Source organism: Anomaloglossus baeobatrachus, chromosome 1 (assembly GCF_048569485.1).
Source record: "Anomaloglossus baeobatrachus isolate aAnoBae1 chromosome 1, aAnoBae1.hap1, whole genome shotgun sequence".
NCBI lineage: Eukaryota > Metazoa > Chordata > Amphibia > Anura > Aromobatidae > Anomaloglossus > Anomaloglossus baeobatrachus.
In genome coordinates this window covers 201,163,688-201,187,087 of record NC_134353.1, presented here as the reverse complement: position 1 = coordinate 201,187,087, position 23,400 = coordinate 201,163,688, and the positions used below count along the sequence as shown (strand labels likewise).

General features: G+C 44.5%; 1 protein-coding gene across 1 annotated transcript in view; it reads right to left on the bottom strand.

The window, feature by feature from the left end:
- The window catches only part of DCHS2 (dachsous cadherin-related 2), a 439,992-nt gene that overhangs the window by 52,441 nt on the left and 364,151 nt on the right, over positions 1-23,400 (bottom strand). Inside the window, exons 11-15 of the mRNA XM_075347710.1 lie at positions 15,944-16,078; positions 10,151-10,360; positions 5,659-6,516; positions 2,439-2,549; positions 696-907 (exon numbers count right to left, since the gene is read on the bottom strand). Of these exons, the coding sequence (XP_075203825.1) occupies positions 696-907; positions 2,439-2,549; positions 5,659-6,516; positions 10,151-10,360; positions 15,944-16,078 (1,526 nt within the window). The remainder of the gene's footprint in view (positions 1-695; positions 908-2,438; positions 2,550-5,658; positions 6,517-10,150; positions 10,361-15,943; positions 16,079-23,400) is intronic.

Sequence of the window (23,400 nt, the reverse complement as noted above, 5' to 3'; positions counted from 1 at the left end):
AAAATTAAAATTTTTTATCTTTATGTTTGAAGCCTGAAATGTGGGAAAAGGTTGAAAAATTCAAGGGGGCTGAGTACTTTTGCAAGGCACTGTATCATGGAACAATAGTGCAACATGCAGAGCTACACTGCCCATGACAGCTGTGGGTTATAAATCAGCATTCTAGGTAGAGCCATATAAGAATCCATGATGTATATGTGAACAGTGCATAAAATATATATTCTGTACATGAACAGTCATAAAAGCTGCAACAATCATCGGTCAAACATCAAACTCCTGGAGAGACAGACAGAGCTGCCATACCACATATGGAAGGCTAAAACAAGGTCACTTCTAGTATTCTGTAATAATTCACTGTTAGACAGGGTAGGAAAAAAGCTTAAAAATGTATTATTCAGTAGCTGGGTCCAAAACACAGTTTCTGAGAGAAAGTATCAACTGGCGGTAAAATACTATGTGGTTTCATGGCCACAATATTAATAATCCTATACCAGTTCCTACAATTTGAAAGCTGTAAATAAGTAAATTGTGAAATTATTACTGACTTTGATAAATTAATGAAATCTACAGATAAATGTACAGATAAAAGGTCATAAATCTAAAAAGAGTTGTATAAATATTATGAACATTATTCACACAGACCCCCCACAACTCGGTCCATACCATAGATATGTCATGTAGTATCGTCACTTTACCTGGATCACAGCCATGTTGTAGGCCTGACCTTCCAGGGCCCATGTAATGTGATGATCCCGGGCAAACACTGGTGGGTTATCATTCTGATCTTGGATTTCCGCAGACACCCTGGTGTAAGTCACAGAAAGTCTGGATTCGGCAGAGATGATTACATTCATCCTACTTCTGGCTTCGAAGTCAAGCAGTGATGGGTCATGTACTGTCAGCTCTCCTGGGAGATGAAACATTGGAGAAATCAGCCATTAGCACATTATATTATGGTCTGATGAAATACACGGCATCATTAGGCACATACAGTTTGAATTGTTGGGAAACGTACTACAGTGCCTTATAAGTTTATGAGATTTTACCCTTCCTTGAAATGCCTTTGATGTCATATAGTTTTTTGGCCTGACTCCTGAAAAATCTGATCTAAAAATGACAGCATTATACATAAAGTGTGGTATGTATCACATTGCTTTAGAGGAAGTTATGTCTATACATACATGACCAATGGACTCTGTATGGAAGCCACACAGCTCCGGATTCATACACTGCCATAAAGCTTTGTACCAGGCCGTGTAGGTGCATATACCGTAGTTTGGCGTATTGTGCTCATACTCAATACCGAATAAAGATCATTAATATGTCTATCTATCCTGGGGGTTCATACTCACGCAGATTTTCCTTCTTGGTTTTGCAACTTCAATGTTGAGGAATATAGTTAAGGCCCAGTCACACTAAACAACTTACCAGCGATCCCAACAACGATACAACCTGATAGGGATCGCTGGTAAGTTGCTAGGAGGTCGCTGGTGAGATGTCACACTAAGCAACGCTCCAGCGATCCCACCAGCAACCTGACCCGGCAGGAATCGCTGGAGCGTCGCTACACGGGTTGCTGGTGAGCTGTCACACAGCAGATCTCACCAGCAACCAGTGACCAGCCCCCAGCGCTGCGTGGAAGCGATGCTGAGCTTGGTAACTAAGGTAAATATCGGGTAACCAACCCGATATTTACCTTGGTTACCAGCGCACACCACTTAGTGCTGGCTCCCTGCACACCTAGCCACAGTACACATCGGGTTAATTACCCGATGTGTACTCTGCTACGTGTGCAGGCAGCAGGAGCCGGCTTCTGCAGACGCTGGTAACCACGGTAAACATCGGGTAACCAAGAAGCCCTTACCTTGGTTACCCGATATTTACCTTCGTTACCAGCGTCCGCCGCTCTCACACTGCCAGTGCCGGCTCCCTGCTCTCTGCACACATAGCCACAGTACACATGGGGTTAATTACCCGATGTGTACTCCGGCTACGTGTGCAGAGAGCAGGGAGCTGGCACTTACAGCTGAGAGCGGCGGACGCTGGTAATGAAGGTAGATATCGGGTAACCAAGGTAAGGGCTTCTTGGTTACCCGATGTTTATCGTGGTTACCAGCGTCCGCAGAAGCCGGCTCCTGCTGCCTGCCCAGTTAGTTGTTGCTCTCTCGCTGTCACACACAGCGATCTGTGCTTCACAGCGGGAGAGCAACAACTAAAAAATGGCCCAGGACATTCAGCAACAACCAACGACCTCACAGCAGGGGCCAGGTTGTTGCTGGATGTCACACACAGCAACATCGCTAGCAACATCGCTGCTACGTCACAAAAGTTGTTCCTTAGCAGCGATGTTGCTAGCGATGTTGCTTAGTTTGACGTGGCCTTTACCCTCATAATTTAAGCGTATTTAACACATTCTGTGCTTGTTATCTAGGAGTTACCTGTTTTAGAGTTAAGCATAAATGTGTCTTTCTCTCCACTGATAATTTTATAGGATACAGATTGTGCCGAATGTTTGAAGTGTTTGGCCTCCACCGTCACCACAGCTGTGCCTGGTATTAGGAAGTAAGAACAAACAAAAATAATACACAAAAAGGTATAAAATCCAATGATGTGCTAAGGAATATCAAACTAAAGGCCATCATACACAAACTAATGTTGGCCAAACCCACCTATATCAATGGGCAAACAATCTAAAGTATATGAGGGCACCAGCCAATTGACAGTTGGGGGAGATGTCAATCAGGTATGTCCAATTTTAGAATGACAATCGCTTTGTTCTCTCGATGATAAGCCACCAGACATGTCAGCCAGCAGCTTTCTCAGAGAACATAGGAGCACTCAGCCGAAGGAGCACTCCTGTGTACGAGAGAGTCTGCTGAGATGGCTGTTGGCCGAGTGTGTATAGGGGCCTTAATGGTTCATTCAGACATCAGTGATATTTCTTATAGCAAAAAAACAGTCCAAATTTCATCAATGTTCTTATCAAAGTTTATTTAGAGTTTTGTCAGTTTATTTATTGCCAATAGAGTTTGGTCAGCATTTCATTACTTTTTCTTGGATGAAAAAAAATAAAATAAAGGTTTTTCATCCTTCTCAGAGCAAACGGTCTGTCAAAAGCGGACAGGACATGGATGGCATCCAAGTGTTGTCTGATTTACTCATGGACCCATAGACTTGCATTGACATTTTAATCTGAGAATCAGATCAAGATGGGACATATTTACGTAAGTTTGTGGGAACCACTCGTTCTGCAAAAATAAATAGACATAAGAATAGCTCAATAGACTATAATAGGTTCTATGGATGAAAAGCATGGATATGAGAAAAACTGACATCTGAATGAGCCCTTTTATTGATTCACATACTGTATATAAGACAATATGCTAATTTTTTTCATTTCTGTCTTCAGTGCCCATAGTTAAAAAGAAATAATGTCCCAAGAGTGATGTCAGTGGCGCGTCAATGGCTGAATCAGTCCTTACTATAAGTAAGAGAGCCTATGTAGGAAATGGGAAAGTAAAGCTTCATTTATTAGAGCAAAGGCTCTGTGTGCCTGGACATTGTGAAAACCTGTAAGTCACCACACCAACTTGCAAACCGAGCCCTCGCGGGCAGGGCCCTCTCTCCTCCTGTACCAGTCTGTGCCTTGTATTATTCATGATTAATATACTTGTCCCTACCATGTATACCTCTTTTCATATGTAAAGCGCCATTGCACTATAATAATAAATAATAATAATAACTATCAGTTATTTGTCACTTATAGATTTGTCCCCTTATATGGGCCAGTGTGAACATTTGGGCTCCCACAGGACATGACTTCAACCACTGCATCGCCTACAGTGCTGGCCAAAAGTATTGGCACCCCTGCATTTCTGTCAGATAATACTCAGTTTCTTCTTGAAAATGACTGCAATCACAAATTCTTTGGTATTATTATCTTCATTTATTTTGTTTGCAATGAAAAAACACAAAAGAGAATGAAACAAAAATCAAATCATTGATCATTTCACACAAAACTCCAAAAATGGGCCAGACAAAAGTATTGGCACCCTTAGCCTAATACTTGGTTGCACAACCTTTAGCCAAAATAACTGCGATCATCCGCTTCCGGTAACCATCAATGAGTTTCTTACAATCCTCTGCTGGAATTTTAGACCATTCTTCTTTGGCAAACTGCTCCAGGTCGCTGAGATTTGAAGGGTGTCTTCTCCAAACTGCCATTTTGAGATCTCTCCACAGGTGTTCTATGGGGTTCAGGTCTGGACTCATTTCTGGCCACTTTAGTAGTCTCCAGTGCTTTCTATCAAATAATTTTCTAGTGCTTTTTGAAGTGTATTTTGGGTCATTGTCCTGCTGGAAGACCCATGACCTCTGAGGGACACCCATCTTTCTCACACTGGGCCCTACATTATGCTGCAAAATTTGTTGGTAGTCTTCAAGCTTCATAATGCCATGCACACGGTCAAGCAGTCCAGTGCCAGAGGCAGCAAAGCAACCCCAAAACAACAGGGAACCTCCGCCATGTTTGACTGTAGGGACCGTGTTCTTTTCTTTGAATGCCTCTTTTTTTTTCCTGTAAACTCTATGTTGATGGCTTTTCCCAAAAAGCTCTACTTTTGTCTCATCTGACCAGAGAACATTCTTCCAAAACGTTTTAGGGTTTTGGCAAACTCCAGCCTGGCTTTTTTATGTCTCGGGGTAAGAAGTGGGGTCTTCCTGGGTATTCTACCATACAGTCCCTTTTCATTGAGACGCCGACGGACAGTACAGGTTGACACTGTTGTACTCTCGGACTGCAGGGCAGCTTGAACTTGTTTGGATGTTAGTCGAGGTTCTTTATCCACCATCCGCACAATCTTGCGTTGAAATCTCTCGTCAATTTTTCTTTTCCTTCCACATCTAGGGAGGTTAGCCACAGTGCCATGGGCTTTAAACTTCTTGATGACACTGCGCACCATTGACACAGGAACTTTCAGGTCTTTGGAGATGGACTTGTAGCCTTGAGATTGCTCATGCTTCCTCACAATTTGGATTCTCAAGTCCTCAGACAGTTTTTTGGTCTTCTTTCTTTTCTCCATGCTCATGTTGGTACACACAAGGACACAGGACAGAGGTTGAGTCAACTTTAATCCATATCAACTGGCTGCAAGTGTGATTTAGTTATTGCCAACACCTGTTAGGTGCCAAAGGTAAGTTACAGCTGCTGTTAATTACACAAATTAGAGAAGCATCACATGATTTTTCAACCAGTGCCAATACTTTTGTCCACCCCCTTTTTGTATGTTTGGTGTGGAATTATATCCAATTTGGCTTTATGACAATTTTTTTTTTTCTTTAATGACAAATTAAATGAAGATAATAATACCAAAGAATTTGTGATTGCAATCATTTTCAAAAAGAAACTGAGTAATATCTGACAAAATTGCAGGAGTGACAATACTTTTGGCCAGCACTGTATAGTTACATCCGTCACTATAATAGGATAATATAATAGTAAATATTTTAATGGTTTATATACTGATATAAGTAATATAGTTGTCGCTTCTGCCATTCTAAAGCCTGCAGTACGTCTGAAGGACACAAGTACTAAAACCAGACCTATTACATATACAGGTAGGCACTCTGCTATAATGAAGCTATGGTGCTCATACTGACCTGCTTTGCTGTTTTCCATTACGTTGGCTTCATACACATTCTGCACAAAATTAAAATCCTTCTCCTGACCTACTAGATCAATGGTGACAAGAGCTGTTGATGTCTTCACTGGGACACCAAGATCTGAGGCCCTCACTTTCAGAATTGTGTTCCTGAAGGTATGAGAAATAGGATTCTGAAGTTTTATCTCCCCTGTATCTTGGGTAACAATGAAAAGTGGATCACTTTCCACTAGACTATACACTACTGATCCATTCAAGCCTTGATCTGGATCACTGGCATGTACAGTAGCAATCGTTGTATTGACTAGTGATTTGTAGGACACAAGAACCTGAACGGGATCCTCCAAGAATGAAGGGGGGTTGTCATTGATATCTTCAATGTGAATTAAAACTTTCACAGTGGAACTTAATGGACCGTATATGCTACTGTCGCTAGCCACCACCCGGAATACATATTGATGTTTGGCTTCCCGGTCCAAAGCTTTCGCCGTTACAATATTTCCAGTTGTACTGTTTATAATGAAAGCACCTTGGGTATCATCAATCATGGAGTATGTTATTTCACCATTTAAGCCTTCATCTACATCAGCTGCATGAAGACTAAGAACCATTGATCCAGCAGCAAGGTTCTCGCTCACAGATGAGCGGTACTGGCTCTTAGAAAATGTAGGTGGATTATCATTTACGTCCAAGACTTTAATATGCAGCTTGGCTGTGGTGCTTCTCTTTGGGCTTCCCAGGTCATGGCATTCCACGATAATGGTAAAACTGCTGACATTTTCTCTATCTAGGGTACGGGTGGTCCAAAGCTCGCCTGATGTATTATTGATGGCAAAATATCCGCCCGTGTTTCCACCTTTAAAAGGAAAGAGATGTAAAACAAAAGCTGACACTTGGAGACAGTGGAAATATATATCATGGCAACACCATAAAAATATGTTAAGCCCAATAACATGAAGCATTTGTGCTTGGACAGCGAGTGTTTAAGTGTCTCTGGCATGTGACTGCCTTCTGTTTGAATTAAAACCTGTATTTCATTTAAATCAGTGGGTGGCACTGACAGTAAATACAGAATGCCTTATCCATTACTGAGGAATGACTTTTCCAGATGTGAAGTCTTTTTTCAATTGGACACACCTTATAAAAAATATATATATCTTTATGTGGCTATTCAACAAACAATTCAGAGCAGATTTTTGCTATAGACACCAAAAAATGATTAAGGTTTGAAAGCAACAACTGGCGCATATCATCTATTATCTATAAAATCTTCTAAAAAGGGCCAAATATTTCTGAGGGTGACTGTTCACTTGTGGGGGTTCTGTGGTTTGAACAACCCGGGCCGATTTAGCTGAGCATTCAGTGTGGTTGTGGTTACTAAGTTACATCCTCCTAATATTCTCTTCCTGTGCTTAGATCTTGGGACGGTGGCTGTATTAGAGACTGTGTTTGCTATTCCATTTGCCTTCATAGCAATTTATATAGATATGGACTTTATATTTTAGGTATTTATCCCTAGGTGGAATTAGGAGCACATTATCAGCCTCGTAATATTTCTATAATGATGCCTATAAGAGCCTTAAACGCAAAATGTAAGTGTTTAAAAACAAAGTATAATTGCCCATGATCTCCTTACCTGCAGTCACTGGGCTAGTCCAGGACCACTGTCAATCAATGGCATTGTGCAGTGGGAGCACCCCCACAGCAGTGTGACTGACATTCCGGGAGAGCAAGGAGGATGAGAAGGCGGTTGGCTTCTTCTCCTATTCCCTTCTCTCTCCACATATGCAAGGAGGTCAGTTACAATGCTGTGGCCATGTTCCCACTGCTCAATGGCACTGACTCACAACAGACCCAGACTAGTCCAGTGACGGCAGGCAAGGACATCAGGGATAATTAAATTTAGTCTTTAAATGCATACATACATTTAAACACATACAACATCATTAAAAAGGGTAATATAGGGTTGCTTAAGCACTCCTAATACCTATTTTGTATTTCTAGCCTTGCCCGCAAATGAATTCTCATCAGGAGCTGGTGTTGGGTACATTTGATGCTTCTATCACCGCCCCCCGATGACGATTCATTTTAATGTGGATCTAGAAGCTGTATGGTGGCACTGGTGTCATTCACTTCTCTCTCTGCACCGTGACAATGTCTTATTTCATAGTTAGAGACTGTGGTGGAGGAGATAAAATCAGAGTGCCAGTGCTGCACTGACCTCTCGCACAGCTTCTATCAGCGCCATGGTGCATGGACATCTTTAGAGGGCATCGATGCAAGAAACTGTAGTAAGTAATGACATCCTCTGCCAGGGGGAGTGATAGATGCTGAAGTAAAGTGAGTGCAGCCCCAGCCTCCTGTGATGTCACATTTAAGACTCTTTTCAAACGAAACATCACAGGAACTGAAGTAAACACAAAATTAGGGATTAGATAGATAGAGAGAAGTGTAGCGTAATTTATAATAAAGATAATTACAGAAGTAGTGAAGGTGTAGGTATAGATATTTAGAAAGGACATGTTACCAAACCAACCCTTTAATATCAATTACACAATGTGACAATAGTTACTAACATATGCACAGGTTGGATGAAATATATAAGCCATTTTAACAGTCAAATGAGCGTAAGTTGATGAAAACATAGAAACTAATATATTCCAGGCATACTGTAGGATGTGCCATTCTATTGATTAAAGAGAACCTGTCAGCACAATTTGTAATGTAGAGTAAAGATATTGTTGTTGTCGTTTTGTGATACTAATTAAATTGACATCTTTGGTGAAGAAATTTGCTTTGGTGTTCTTTCAACACCATTTGAAGTTTTCTGCTAATCAGATTTCGTTGCTCAGGGGTCGGACTGTACACTGGGTCTTCTCCTCCCTGTCTGTGATTCTCCAGCTCCTCTGCCCCCTTCATGTGTTTGAATAACGTGTCAATGCTTTTTCTGTAACTTGCCATTCAAACAGGCGGAGGGCCAGAGAAACACAGACAAGGAGAAGACGACCCAGTGTACAGTCCGGCCCCTGAGCACCAAAATCTAATTAACAGAAAATTTAAAATACTGATGATAGAAGGACCAAAAAGCTAATTTTCCCACAGGTATCTATTTAATAAGTATTGCAGCGCCATTACAGCCATGTAATTACTTTACATTACAAAATTGTGCTGACAGGTTCTCTATAAATACTATTTTAATGAAAGTGAATGTAAAAAGTACCGTAGATTTCAATGGTTTGAGTCTAAGTTGTGCCAAGATACATCTGTCTACCTGCATATCATTAACTACGAAGATGAAGTAAGGAAACTGTAATTTCAAGATCTGGCATTTACCCCCGTTCCTGACATTTTATGGCATTTTAGTACATGTTGAAAAACGTATACACTGTTGGGCAGCTGCTCTTTTCTGCTGAGCTTTCTTAGAACGTCACTGTAGACTATAATGCAGACAGCCTGAATGTTTATAGTCTATGGGAGATCTGTGACTAATTAATATTAGTTATTTCTTATTCTGTGAATAAATCCTTTTGAATACATGAGCAAGAGTCTCTGCTTTCCGAGTCATGCACTGATCAAACTATACATCATAGTCTAGACAATAATATTCCTGAAGAGGATGAGGCATCTTATATGTCCAAATAATAACCATCATACTAAGGGATACTCTGCACACTACGACATCGCAGCAGTCAAATCGAAAGTGACACACATCCGGCGTCGCTGTTGACATTGGAGTATGTGAATCGTTTTTACTACGATTAACGAGCGCAAAAGCGTCGAAATTGTATGATCGGTGTAGTGTTGGGCATTTCCATAATTTCGGAAGGACCGATGTTACGATGTTGATCCTCGTTCCTGCGGCAGCACACATCGCTGTGTGTGAATCTGCAGGAGCGAGGAACATCGCCTTACCTGCGTCCTGGCTGCAATGAGGAATGAAGGAGGTGGGCGGGATGTTTACATCCAGCTCATCTCCGCCCCTCCGCTTCTATTGGCTGCCTGCCGTGTGACGTCGCTGTGATGCCGCACGACCTGCCCCCTTAGGAAGGAGGCGGGTCACCGGCCATAGAGACATCGCAGCGCAGGTAAGTGCATGTGAAGCTGCCGTAGCGATAATTTTCACTACGGCAGCTATCACAAGATATCGCAGCTACGACGGGGGCGGGGACTATCGCGCTCGGCATCGCTACCATCGGCTTGCGATCTCGTAGTGTGCAAAGTACCCCTTAGGATAGACATCCATGATAACTACCAGAAGGTACAGTGTGGATCTACTTATTATCATCATCCAATAATTTGAGTTGCTAGAGAAAACTATGTACATATAAAGTCACACATATTCCTAAACAATACAAAATGATATGATATATAAAAGAAGAAGAAAGTTCTTGAGATGTCTAACACAATAAACAGCTCGGTACTAGTGAAACCCTGAAAGTAATGCTGCTTTAAACATCTGCTCAGGCAGTTTAGCAAGCGTCATTAATTACCAATTATTTGGAATTGTACTCTGCCATTGTTGCCAGCATCCTTGTCTATGGCCAACACTTTGTGAATTATTCCCAGATCTTGGTTTTCTGGGACCTGGATCTCAGTCTCAGGAAATAGGAGCTCAGGACCATTGTCGTTCTCGTCCAGCACCGTACATACAATTGTGGCTGAACTGGAGAATGATGGGGATCCGCCATCTGTCACCATTACTAATCAGGGAGAAATGACAGTAAATGCATAATCAGATTAATAATGAGCGAGAGTGTGCAGTGACTTAAAGGAATCAATGGAAAATAATGTGCAAATGTACTTTATAATAAATATTAATAATATAATAATAATAATAAAAAATGTCACGACTTATCTATATATATATAATTGCCTTATTCTGTCTGTCTGTCTGTCTGTCTGTCTTTCTTGCTCAAAAATTGTGTCCTTACGGTGACACAAAGCGGATTGGCCGCTGGCCTCGCCATGGCCCCGCCCCCCCACACGGATTGGTCGCTCGCCCTGGCTCCCCCTCCACACGGATTTGCCGGCCGCTCGCACAGGCTCCACCCCCCACATGGATTGGCCTCTCGCCCCGGCACCCTGCACGTATTGGCAACTCGGCCACGCCCCGCCCCCCTCATGCAATGCACGCTCGCTCTGGCCCCGCCCCCCGCACGCATCCCCCGAACTGACACGGAGACACGACTCCCAGGTGAGTACTGTACCCCAGGGAGCCCACATCAGCGTACGCCGCCAACCCAGCCGACACAAACCCTCGCATTGCTGGGGTTTGCCGCCGTATGCTGGTGTGGGCTCCCGTGCGAGTGGGGGACGTGATGTGCTGGTAACCATGGTAGCATAGTTACCAGTGCATCAAGGCCCTGCAGCGGCGGAACATCCACACGCACACACATAACAACAGACACACACATACACACACACATCAGATCACAATCACTCTCACACACACATCACATCGCATCCACACACTCACAGCATCCGGAGATATCGCTTGCTTCTCGGCCGCGATACTGTGCTGTGAGCTTCCAGGACCTGCCGGAGGATCACATGGCCAGAAGCATGTGGTATCTCCGGATGTTGTGAGTGTGAGCGCGTATGTGCAATATCGTCAGTGTGTGTGTGAGTGTATGCGATCGGGTGTGTGTGAGTGTATTCGATCGGGTGGGTGTGAGTGTATGCGATCGGGTGGGTGTGAGTGTATGCGATCGGGTGGGTGTGAGTGTATGTGATCGGGTGGGTGTGAGTGTATGCGATCGGGTGGGTGTGTGTCGGCAGAGGAACACGGCGTGCTGGAGGAGGCTAGGAGGAGAGAGGCTGATGCTGGGGGAGGCTGGAAGGAGAGAGGCTGATGCTGGGGGAGGCTGATGTTGGGGGAGGCTGGGAGAGTGTAGGCTGATGCTGGGGGAGGCTGATGCTGGGGGAGGCTGGGAGGAGAGAGTCTGATGCTGGGGGAGGCTGATGCTGGGGGTGGCTGGGATGAGAAAGGCTGATGCTGGAGGAGGCTGATGCTGGGTGAGGCTGATGCTGGGGGAGGCTGGGAGGGGGAGGCTGATGCTGGGGGAGGCTGGGAGGAGAGAGGCTGATGCTGGGGGAGGCTGATGCTGGGGGAGGCTGGAAGGAGAGAGGCTGATGCTGGGGGAGGCTGATGCTGGGGGAGGCTGGGAGGGGGAGGCTGATGCTAGGGGAGGCTGGGAGGAGAGAGGCTGATGCTGGAGGAAGCTGGGAGGAGAGAGGCTGATGCTGGGGGAGGCTGGGAGGAGAGAGGCTGATGCTGGGGGAGGCTGGGAGGCGGAGGCTGATGCTGGGGGAGGCTGATGCTGGGGGAGGCTGGAAGGAGAGAGGCTGATGCTGGGGGAGGCTGATGCTGGGGGAGGCTGGGAGGGGGAGGCTGATGCTGGGGGAGGTTGAGAGGAGGGAGGCTGGGAGGAGAGAGGCTGATGCTGGGGGAGGCTGATGCTGGGGGAGGCTAGAAGGAGAGAGGCTGATGCTGGGGGAGGCTGATGCTGGGGGAGGCTGGAAGGAGAGAGGCTGATGCTGGGGGAGGCTGATGCTGAGGGAGGCTGGGAGGTGGAGGCTGATGCTGGGGAAGGCTGGGAAGAGGGAGGCTGGGAGGAGAGAGGCTGATCCTGGGGAAGGCTGGGAGGAGAGAGGCTGGGAGGAGAGAGGCTGATGCTGGGGGAGGCTGATGCTGGGGGAGGCTGGGAGGAGAGAGGCTGATGCTGGGGGAGGTTGATGCTGGGGGAGGCTGGAAGGAGAGAGGCTGATGCTGGGGGAGGCTGGGAGGGGGAGGCTGATGCTAGGGGAGGCTGGGAGGAGAGAGGCTGATGCTGGAGGAGGCTGGGAGGAGAGAGGCTGATGCTGGGGGAGGCTGGGAGGAGAGAGGCTGATGCTGGGGGAGGCTGGGAGGCGGAGGCTGATGCTGGGGGAGGCTGATGCTGGGGGAGGCTGGAAGGAGAGAGGCTGATGCTGGGGGAGGCTGATGCTGGGGGAGGCTGGGAGGGGGAGGCTGATGCTGGGGGAGGTTGAGAGGAGGGAGGCTGGGAGGAGAGAGGCTGATGCTGGGGGAGGCTGATGCTGGGGGAGGCTGGAAGGAGAGAGGCTGATGCTGGGGGAGGCTGATGCTGGGGGAGGCTGGAAGGAGAGAGGCTGATGCTGGGGGAGGCTGATGCTGAGGGAGGCTGGGAGGTGGAGGCTGATGCTGGGGAAGGCTGGGAAGAGGGAGGCTGGGAGGAGAGAGGCTGATCCTGGGGAAGGCTGGGAGGAGGGAGGCTGGGAGGAGAGAGGCTGATGCTGGGGGAGGCTGATGCTGGGGGAGGCTGGAAGGAGAGAGGCTGATGCTGGGGGAGGCTGATGCTGGGGGAGGCTGGGAGGGGGAGGCTGGGAGGAGAGAGGCTGATGCTGGGGGAGGCTGGGAGGAGGGAGGCTGGGAGGCGGGAGGCTGATGCTGGGGACAGAGAGGCTGATGCTGGGAGCAGAGAGGCTGATGCTGGGGGAGGCTGAGGCTGGGAGGAGAGAGGCTGATGCTGGGGACAGAGAGGCTGATGCTGGGAGCAGAGAGGCTGATGCTGGGAGCAGAGAGGCTGATGCTGGGAGGAGAGAGGCTGATGCTGGGAGGAGAGAGGCTGATGCTGGAAGGAGAGAGGCTGATGCTGGGAGGAGAGAGGCTGATGCTGGGAGGAGAGAGGCTGATGCTGGGGGCAGAGAGGCTGATGCTGGGGGCAGAGAGGCTGATGCTGGTGCAGCATGGAGGATGGAGCACGATGGGGAGTGCGCAGCATGGGGGATGGAGCACGATAGGGAGTGCGCAGCATGGGGGATGGAGCACGTTTGGGAGTGCGCAGCATGGCGGATGGAGCACGTTTGGGACTGTGCAGCATGGCGGATGGACCACGTTTGGGAGTGCGCAGCATGGCGGATGGAGCATGTTTGGGAGTGCGCAGCATGGCGGATGGAGCACGTTTGGGAGTGCGCAGCATGGCGGATGGAGCACGTTTGGGAGTGCGCATGGCGGATGGACCACGTTTGGGAGTGCGCAGCATGGCGGATGGAGCACGTTTGGGAGTGCGCAGCATGGCGGATGGAGCACGTTTGGGAGTGCGCAGCATGGCGGATGGAGCACGATGGGGGGTGCGCAGCATGGGGGATGGAGCACGATGGGAGGTGCACACCTCCCCCCAACACACACACACACACAACACACCACACACACACACACTGGGAACCACAAACACCGCCCTACACAGACACCCACACACACAGACAACGCTGCACACACAACACCCAACACACAAACACCGCGGCATACATAAATATACGCACATACCACGCAACACACACACATTGCATAAAACATACCTCCCCCCAAAACACACCACACACACACAAACCGCGCAACACACACACACACAACGCTACAGACACACAGCGCTCCACAAACAACGCAACACACGCAACACACATACAACACCGCTCTCACCCCGTCACACCCAGACAACACCCAGAACATGTACAGCACCCTACACAAACACTTGGTAACTACACACAACAACATCTATATATATATATATATATATATATATATATAACAAAAATCATACATTAACTACACAATACGTAAATTCTAGAATACCCGATGCGTAGAATCGGGCCACCTTCTAGTATAAACATAATGAATTATACTGCTGTAAATACAGATATGATCTCATATAACAGTCCAGACTTCAGACTATACAGCAGGGGATCCTACGTTACATAATTAAAGGGAACCAATCACCAGGATTTTCCTATATAACCTAAAGTCAGTGCTGTACTGGCACTATCAGGCTGATTCTATACATACCTTTAGTGGTCAGCTCGGATGTTTAGGTTTTTAAATCCAAGAAAGTAAAGTTTATAAAATCGTCAGCTTCTTGAGTGACAGCAGCTAAGGATCAGATAATAGCTGGGGGGAATTCATAGTTATCCCCTCCCCCTGTTAGAATTAGCATAAGTAATTTACAATTGACCTAGCAGGACCTGTGGTGAAGTCATACCCATGTGACCAGAAGGGGCGGGCCTCAGCCAACAAAGCTGATACCAGAAAGCAACATTTTTCTGTTAGCTGAGGCCCCACCCCTTCTGGTCACATGGGTATGACCTCACCACAGGTCTTGCAAGCCAAAGTAAATCAATTGTATAATACTTATACTAATTCTAATCGGGGAAGGTTCCCTTTAAACATTTGATGTTCAGGTCACTAGTAAAGCTGGGTTTCCCCTTCGGTGGGATCTGTAGTGCCAGTCGTATTAGATGTTGCCCGGTAATAGATGACTATGAAGTGGTTTCATTGATTCTGTATCTACTCTAAAGTGGTTGCAATTGGGAACAATTATTAAATATTTATTATTGAGTGCTATTCCAGGGGATGTCCAAATTTATTATCATTACTTTTTAAGGCTCACTGTGGAAAAATAACAAAAATAGCAAAATTGGTATTACCCCCTGCCTTTCCAGCACTGTCTGCTGTTGTACCCATCTCACAGCCAAGTACAGGCCTCAGGGCTTATGCCATCTCCATCAGAGCCCTGTGATTGGCTGCAGATATCACACATTCTTGATGAGATGTCCCCATTGCAGCTCTTTCAACAAAGAAGAGGGGCAGCAGCAGGTAGGCCGTGCTGGAGCAGGAGGTAAGTACGAGATTGATTTTGTTATTTCAAAGAGATTTTCCCACTCAAGACATTGGTAGGACAGTGGCTAGCACTGTTGCTTGACGACATCGGGTTCCTGGGTTCAAGTCCCACAAAGGACAACATCTACCAGAAATGTATATGTTCTTCCCATTTTTGTATGGGTTTCCTCTGGTTTCAAACACATACTGACAGAGAATTTAGATTGTGAGCCCCAATGGGGACAGTAATGATAATGTCTGAAAAGCGCTATTAAATATGATGACGCTATACAAGCAATGCATAATAATAATAATAATAATAAATTGGTGACATGTTGGGAAGCACCAGCTCCAACCAACTCTTAAAGACCTTTTTCATGAGCTCAGTGGCAACATATATAAAATAAAATCTACAATCAAGCAGATCTGTCGTGAGTAATATCAGGATTATGCCATTAATGTTGGAATGATTTTCCAATGTATTAGCTATTTGCCACTTACAGGTTCATTATTGCCCCACAGTGTTCAATCCTTTATTGGAGAGGAGAGGTTCAGCTCCAATATTCCTGCACATAATTCTAGATTGGCCTTGATGTGACCATGTGGACATGATATCGTGTATATGACTTACCCTTAATAATAAACTCTTCCTGCTTCTCTCTGTCCAATGTTGCAGCTGTGATCAAGTCTCCGGTATCCGGATTTATTCTGAAAAAGGCATGTGCTGGGCCTGGCAAGATGTGATACATGAGCGCAGCATTGACTCCTGATAAGTAAGTTGCACAGAGAGAGGTCACTTCATATAGCACCAACATTATATGTACAAATAGCAACAATGGTTTTCTGAATCCGTAAGATAAAATCTAGGTTCTATGATGAAAATGGTTCTCAATCTATGGTTAGCGTGGTCTTGTGACCATAAGACCTGAGAATCCTCCTGTGAGGTAAAACTGACCGAACACAAGCGATCCTCCCACCATTCGCAGGTTCAGTTAGATGAGGTAAGATTTGCTGAGAATCTTGTGTCTGCAGCTGTCATACTCATGATAATAAAGAGGTTGTGCACTCCTTGGAAACCCCTACTCATTCCCCTTGTTCACCCCCATAAAAATAAATAAGTCTATACTCTACTCCATTGTGGCCGCAGTTCCAGCGATATCTGAAGTCACGTTCCTGGGGCCCATGTGAAATTGTTATGACACATGAGCCCTGCGACCAATCAGTGAAGGCTTCCTTCACCCCGGCTTTGGACATATGAGCAGGAAGTCAGTGCAATGTTCACATCCTGCTCAAATGTTCGAAGGCTGGGAGACAGACGCAGGGGCGCTGATTGGTTGCAGGGCTCCTGTTTCATAACAATGTCACGTGGGCCCCGGAAATGCAATTTCAGACATCGCTGGAACCGCGGCCACACTAGTGGTGAGTATAGACTTATTTATTTGTATGGGGGGAATGAGTAGTGATTGTTCAAGTAGTCGACATTCCCTTTAACAGTTGATGTTACTAATCTATATCTGCCAATTATTGTCATATTTCATGTGTATGGCCTAGAGTTGGGCAAATTTATTGAAGTAGAACTGAATTCTAGTTGAATTTTACAAAAAAATTTGCTTTCTACAAAATGCAGTTTTTTTGCAATTTGCCCTGTGCAAATTCAGCAAAATGGCAAACATTTTTCTGAACCCTAGAGGGCCGGGAAAAGGTTAAAAAAGCTAATATACACCTCACCATTCACCTCTCCAGCCACCGCTGCTCACTTTTCCCTTTACAGTCCTTAGTGCATTGCCTTAACTCTGCCAGGTGATGCATCTTCATTAGGGATGATCGAATACTTCGATTACTCGGCTTCGCGAACATTTTCCGAATACCTCGCCGCTATTCGACTATTCACGAATATTCGATGCGCAATGCAAGTCTATGGGAAACCCGAATAACAACTATTCGGTACTATTCGGGCTTCCCATAGACTTACATTGCGCATCGAATAGTCGAATAGCGGAAAGGTATTCGGAAAATATTCGCGAAGCCGAATATTTGAGGTATTCGATCATCCTTAATCTTCATGCTAGGCAGGTACTTCCAGCCGCAGCTAGGCCCAGGATGACTCTGTTCATGCACGTTGTAAGGTTGAGGCGATGTGAAAGTGCACATTGACCTTACGATGCGCACTCTTGGCTCCTAGGCCAGAGACTCCCCTGAGAGGGTCAGTGAGCAGCTGAGCCGTATGGTTGTTTTTTTTTATACATTTTATGTTTATTATGTCCTGGGGTCTCTCTAGACCACAGAGCAAAATTAGGACCATTCAATTCACAGAGAATATTGTGCTAAATACCCCACAGTTTGGCGAATCTCATCAGATCTGCTCATCTCTAGTACGGCCATCCGAAATCTCAGACTATATAATTAGGCTTATCCGCAACACAGCTTACAAAAACTTAAAATTTACAAAAAGTTCTGCTCAAATTATGCTCCAAAAAGTCTCCGTGTGCACTAATCTTAGTGTCAACTCCTTTTGTGGAAATTTGTCACATTTTTTTCCTAACCTCTTGTCTGAACTGTTGATTAGTTTATTACTCTGTAATGTCTATTTTTCCTTGTATATATAAAGTGCTTCAGAATATGTGAAGTATTTAGCAGAAATTCAAAAAGCGTAAAGAAAATTCAAACCCCATTGTTATCTAATACTTGTCCTGTGTCCAAAATCACAAAACGTGACCCAAAAAGGCCTGTACATAGTGTGCTGATGATATACTGGAAACAACCAACCCATAGATGATTTGTAAGGCGCTTGTGCCCTCAATGTGAAGTACTAGAACTATAGTGAAGTTAATATTTTATAGTTTCTGGTTACATGAAAAAACAATTTGAGCAAATTAGCAGCTGAAAAAGTAGCAATAGACTGGACAGCAGCGCCACACAGTGGACAGTCATGGTATAGTCACGGACGCTGCACTAAATTCTTCTGTAGAAAGATATGATTCTGAAGCTATACAAATCACTTACTGGCACTATTATTCCTATGTCTATTATTTATACATGATGAGCAAGGCACGGTGTAAATATATATTTGCAGTCTGATAAAACATGAGAAGGTTATGGTGCGATTTTTCCCATCAAAATGACAGCCACTTTGACTGATGCAACAAGTCAGTGGGATTTATAGGGCGCCACTTGTGTCTGTTCTGCTATGGATCTAGCTGAACAATGTGGTTTCCTTTATAAAAAAAAAAAAGAGTCCACAGATGTGAACAGTGGTATAATCAGTTTTCCAGACTCCTAAGTGACTAATTTGGCTTTGTTTTATGTTTATTAATAATGATGACACATAATAGATCAATGATTTGTGCTATATTTTTATTCCAGAATCTGGAAACCATTAGAAATGAGCTCTAAATTAAGAACTTACATTCATCACGCATGGCACAATGCACCAATAAAACTGTGTGCCTATTTGCATAGCATAGCCGATTATACACTCTGTATTAGAACGTTCATGCTGCGTAAAAAATGTGGCGCCACATGGTGTCAGAATAATAGTGCCGCATGCCAATTGTAAAGATAAGAAATGCTACATCACTACAAAGGTAAAGTCGGGATTTAAACATATTTCCAGGTCCAAATCTACGTGCATGGTTTTATGTTGTTCCCAAGCTTAGCACTTGTCTTGATGTCCAGCCAATAACAAGGATTTGGGCTTGTTTTTGGTTCCATTGGGGTTCTCTTCAACTATGCTTTATAACCTTTCTTATGGGGCAACCCTCTTAATTTTGTAATGTATCTTTACAGTTTTTCTGGTAAATTGTTTCAAATCACTTGTTTCCTTTCACCCCGCTATAGAGTCACATGATCTATTTTATACATTCATCACTAGGCTGTGCTACCTGCACGTGGATTTATCAGACTCCCATGAACTTCTATTTTCATTAGACTCCCCCTTAGCTGCTGGGTGTCATTTATTTATTTTTTTTGCTTGCTAATAATGAAAAAATGATACAGCTATTACCATAGTTCCCTGAATCCTAGCATAATTTTATAAGATTTTTGGAGTATGCTTGAAATATAAGCCCTACTCCAAAATAAGTGCTAGTTACAGTCAGGGCTGGCATTAGGGAGAGTCAATCTCAGCAATTTCTCAGGGCCCCCACTCTCTTAGGTGCTCTTAGCATTTCTATTCCAAGGTTAAAGGGAATCTGCCAGCAGATTTGGGGCCTATAAGCTGTGGCCACCACCAGTTGGTTCTTATATACAGCATTCTAACATACTGTATATAAGAGCCCAGGCCACTGTGAGAACATAAAAATCACTTTATAAGGCCCTGTGCGCACTAGCGAAAGGATTTCTCTCAAGAAATTTCTTAAGATATTTCTTGAGCGTGAAGGACTAGCGCACATGCGTTAAAAAAACGCACCAATAACGCACCGAAAAATGCATGAGTTTTTACCGCATTTTGGTGCATTTTTGTGCGTTTTTGGTGCGTTTTTTTTGCAGGTTGGTCCCTGCGTTTTTTAATGCTTTAACAGCAATAAATAATATAGATAATAGATAGATAATCGATAGATAGATAGATAGATAATGGCTAGATAGACAGATAGATAGATAGATAGATAGATAGATAGATAGATAGATAGATAGATAGATAATGAATAAGATAGGTAGATAGAAAGATGAATAGATAGATAGATAGATGGATAGATAGAAAGATAATCAATAGATAGAGTCCCTGTGAGGACACACTGCAGTTCTCGCGAGCGGTAATGTGTTCACATTACCGCCATGAGAAATGACCTTTAGTTACCCCTGCAGCATCGCTCACTGAACGAGGCTGCATTGAGTATGTGTTAGACGCGGCTGGATCAGACTGTAAGCGTCGTGGGACCTGTGTGGATTACGTCAGAGCTGTGTGTCTGGGGGGGTTAATAAAGTGGTGAAAGAGGGGGCTTTTTTGTTATTTTATTTCAAATAAAGGATTTTTCGGTGTATGTGTTTATTCACTTTACTTACAGGTTAATCATGGAAGCTGTCTCATAGATGCTGCCATCATTAAGGTAGGATTTAGTGGCAGCTATGGGCTGCTGCCATTAACTCGTTATTACCCCAATTGCCACCGCATCACGGCAATGAGAAACAGCCGGTAACATGCCGGGACTGTCACATAATGGATGCGACATTCTCGGGGCAGCGGCGGGTTGATATTCTTGGCTGTGGGAGGGGGGCATTAACCATGGCACTCGCCCTCCCCAGCCTGAGAATACCGGGCCGCCGCTGTGTGTTTACCTTGGCTTGACAGCCAGATAAGAATCCCAATTTGCAGACACGGTGTTTCGGGGTGATTGCCCCTCGTCAGTGCAAAGTGTGGGTATCTGATCTGGCTGTATGAGAAGCTATGTGGGGACCACGGGGGAAGACTATTCTCCTTATGGAGATCTGACAAACCAGTCTGGCTGTCAGTGGTAAGGTGATGATGTTCACCCTGTCACCCTGAGGGCAGATTGTGGAAAGAGGAAGGAGGGACTCCGGAGGCTGCCTATATGACCTGGAGGAGATCCCAGCAAGGAAGGGGGGCAGCGGGGGACATTGCACAGTGAGGAGGAGGGAGAGGTGACCATGGGAGGACATAGCAAGGGGCTCAGCAGTCAGGGGCAGCGGCATCAGCCGCAGTGCCCTGCAGACTGCCGAGACCCACCCACCGGTTCCCCCTCCCCACCGCACAATGAATGAGACCACACATGTAATATCTTTTCTTTTGTACTTTATTGAAGGTATCCACGTAACACCATTCAATGTTGATATAAAAAGGGGGGTGCTTGTTATTTTGACCACAGCTCTAAACACAGGCACAAATCCGCCTTAAACCTGAGGGAGGAGGCCCGATGTCTACGGCCGTCCAAGGCAGGTTGGCTCTCACCATATATATATATATATATATATATATATATATATATATATATATATATATATATATATATATATATATATATAATATATACATATACATATGTGCATGTATGTGCAGTCTATGTATGTACATGTGCAGTGTTTGTATGCATGTGTGAATGTGATGTGATTATATTTGAATAAATGTTGATTTTTTTTTTGTTCAAGAATAAATGTGGATTGTTGTTTATGGAAAAAAAAAGACAACCCCTGAAAATAAACCCTAGCCCGTCTTTCGTAGCAAAAAAATAATATACAACTCTATCTTATTTTTGGATAAACAGTGTATAATCCATAATTTGTCAATATATTATATTACTTGTTACAGTTAGGTCCAGAAATATTTGGACAGTGACACAATTTTCGCGAGTTGGGCTCTGCATGCCACCACATTGGATTTGAAATGAAACCTCTACAACAGAATTCAAGTGCAGATTGTAACGTTCAATTTGAAGGTTTGAACAAAAATATCTGATAGAAATTGTAGGAATTGTACACATTTCTTTACAAACACTCCACATTTTAGGAGGTCAAAAGTAATTGGACAAATAAACCAAACCCAAACAAAATATTTTTATTTTCAATATTTTGTTGCGAATCCTTTGGAGGCAATCACTGCCTTAAGTCTGGAACCCATGGACATCACCAAACGCTGGGTTTCCTCCTTCTTAATGCTTTGCCAGGCCTTTACAGCCACAGCCTTCAGGTCTTGCTTGTTTGTGGGTCTTTTCGTCTTAAGTCTGGATTTGAGCAAGTGAAATGCATGCTCAATTGGGTTAAGATCTGGTGATTGACTTGGCCATTGCAGAATGTTCCACTTTTTTGCACTCATGAACTCCTGGGTAGCTTTGGCTGTATGCTTGGGGTCATTGTCCATCTGTACTATGAAGCGCCGTCCGATCAACTTTGCGGCATTTGGCTGAATCTGGGCTGAAAGTATATCCCTGTACACTTCAGAATTCATCCGGCTACTCTTGTCTGCTGTTATGTCATCAATAAACATAAGTGACCCAGTGCCATTGAAAGCCATGCATGCCCATGCCATCACGTTGCCTCCACCATGTTTTACAGAGGATGTGGTGTGCCTTGGATCATGTGCCGTTCCCTTTCCTCTCCAAACTTTTTTCTTCCCATCATTCTGGTACAGGTTGATCTTTGTCTCATCTGTCCATAGAATACTTTTCCAGAACTGAGCTGGCTTCATGAGGTGTTTTTCAGCAAATTTAACTCTGGCCTGTCTATTTTTGGAATTGATGAATGGTTTGCATCTAGATGTGAACCCTTTGTATTTACTTTCATGGAGTCTTCTCTTTACTGTTGACTTAGAGACAGATACACCTACTTCACTGAGAGTGTTCTGGACTTCAGTTGATGTTGTGAACGGGTTCCAAAGAAAGTATGCGGCGATCATCCACCACTGTTGTCATCCGTGGACGCCCAGGCCTTTTTGAGTTCCCAAGCTCACCAGTCAATTCCTTTTTTCTCAGAATGTACCCGACTGTTGATTTTGCTACTCCAAGCATGTCTGCTATCTCTCTGATGGATTTTTTCTTTTTTTTTCAGCCTCAGATTGTTCTGCTTCACCTCAATTGAGAGTTCCTTAGACCGCATGTTGTCTGGTCACAGCAACAGCTTCCAAATGCAAAACCACACACCTGTAATCAACCCCAGACCTTTTAACTACTTCATTGATTACAGGTTAACGAGGGAGACGCCTTCAGAGTTAATTGCAGCCCTTAGAGTCCCTTGTCCAATTACTTTTGGTCCCTTGAAAAAGAGGAGGCTATGCATTACAGAGCTATGATTCCTAAACCCTTTCTCCGATTTGGATGTGAAAACTCTCATATTGCAGCTGGGAGTGTGCACTTTCAGCCCATATTATATATATAATTGTATTTCTGAACATGTTTTTGTAAACAGCTAAAATAACAAAACTTGTGTCACTGTCCAAATATTTCTGGCCCTGACTGTATGTGCCAGCTATTTACCAACTTTATAAAATTATGGTTTGTTTAAGGGTAAACCTGCAGATAGTCCTATAATTTTCTGTAGATAATATGTTCGCTATATAATATGTATTCACAGAAATTAGACATCTCAGAGTGTCTTCAGATATGATGATTTTTGAAAACTAATGATTGGTTATATTTTTCT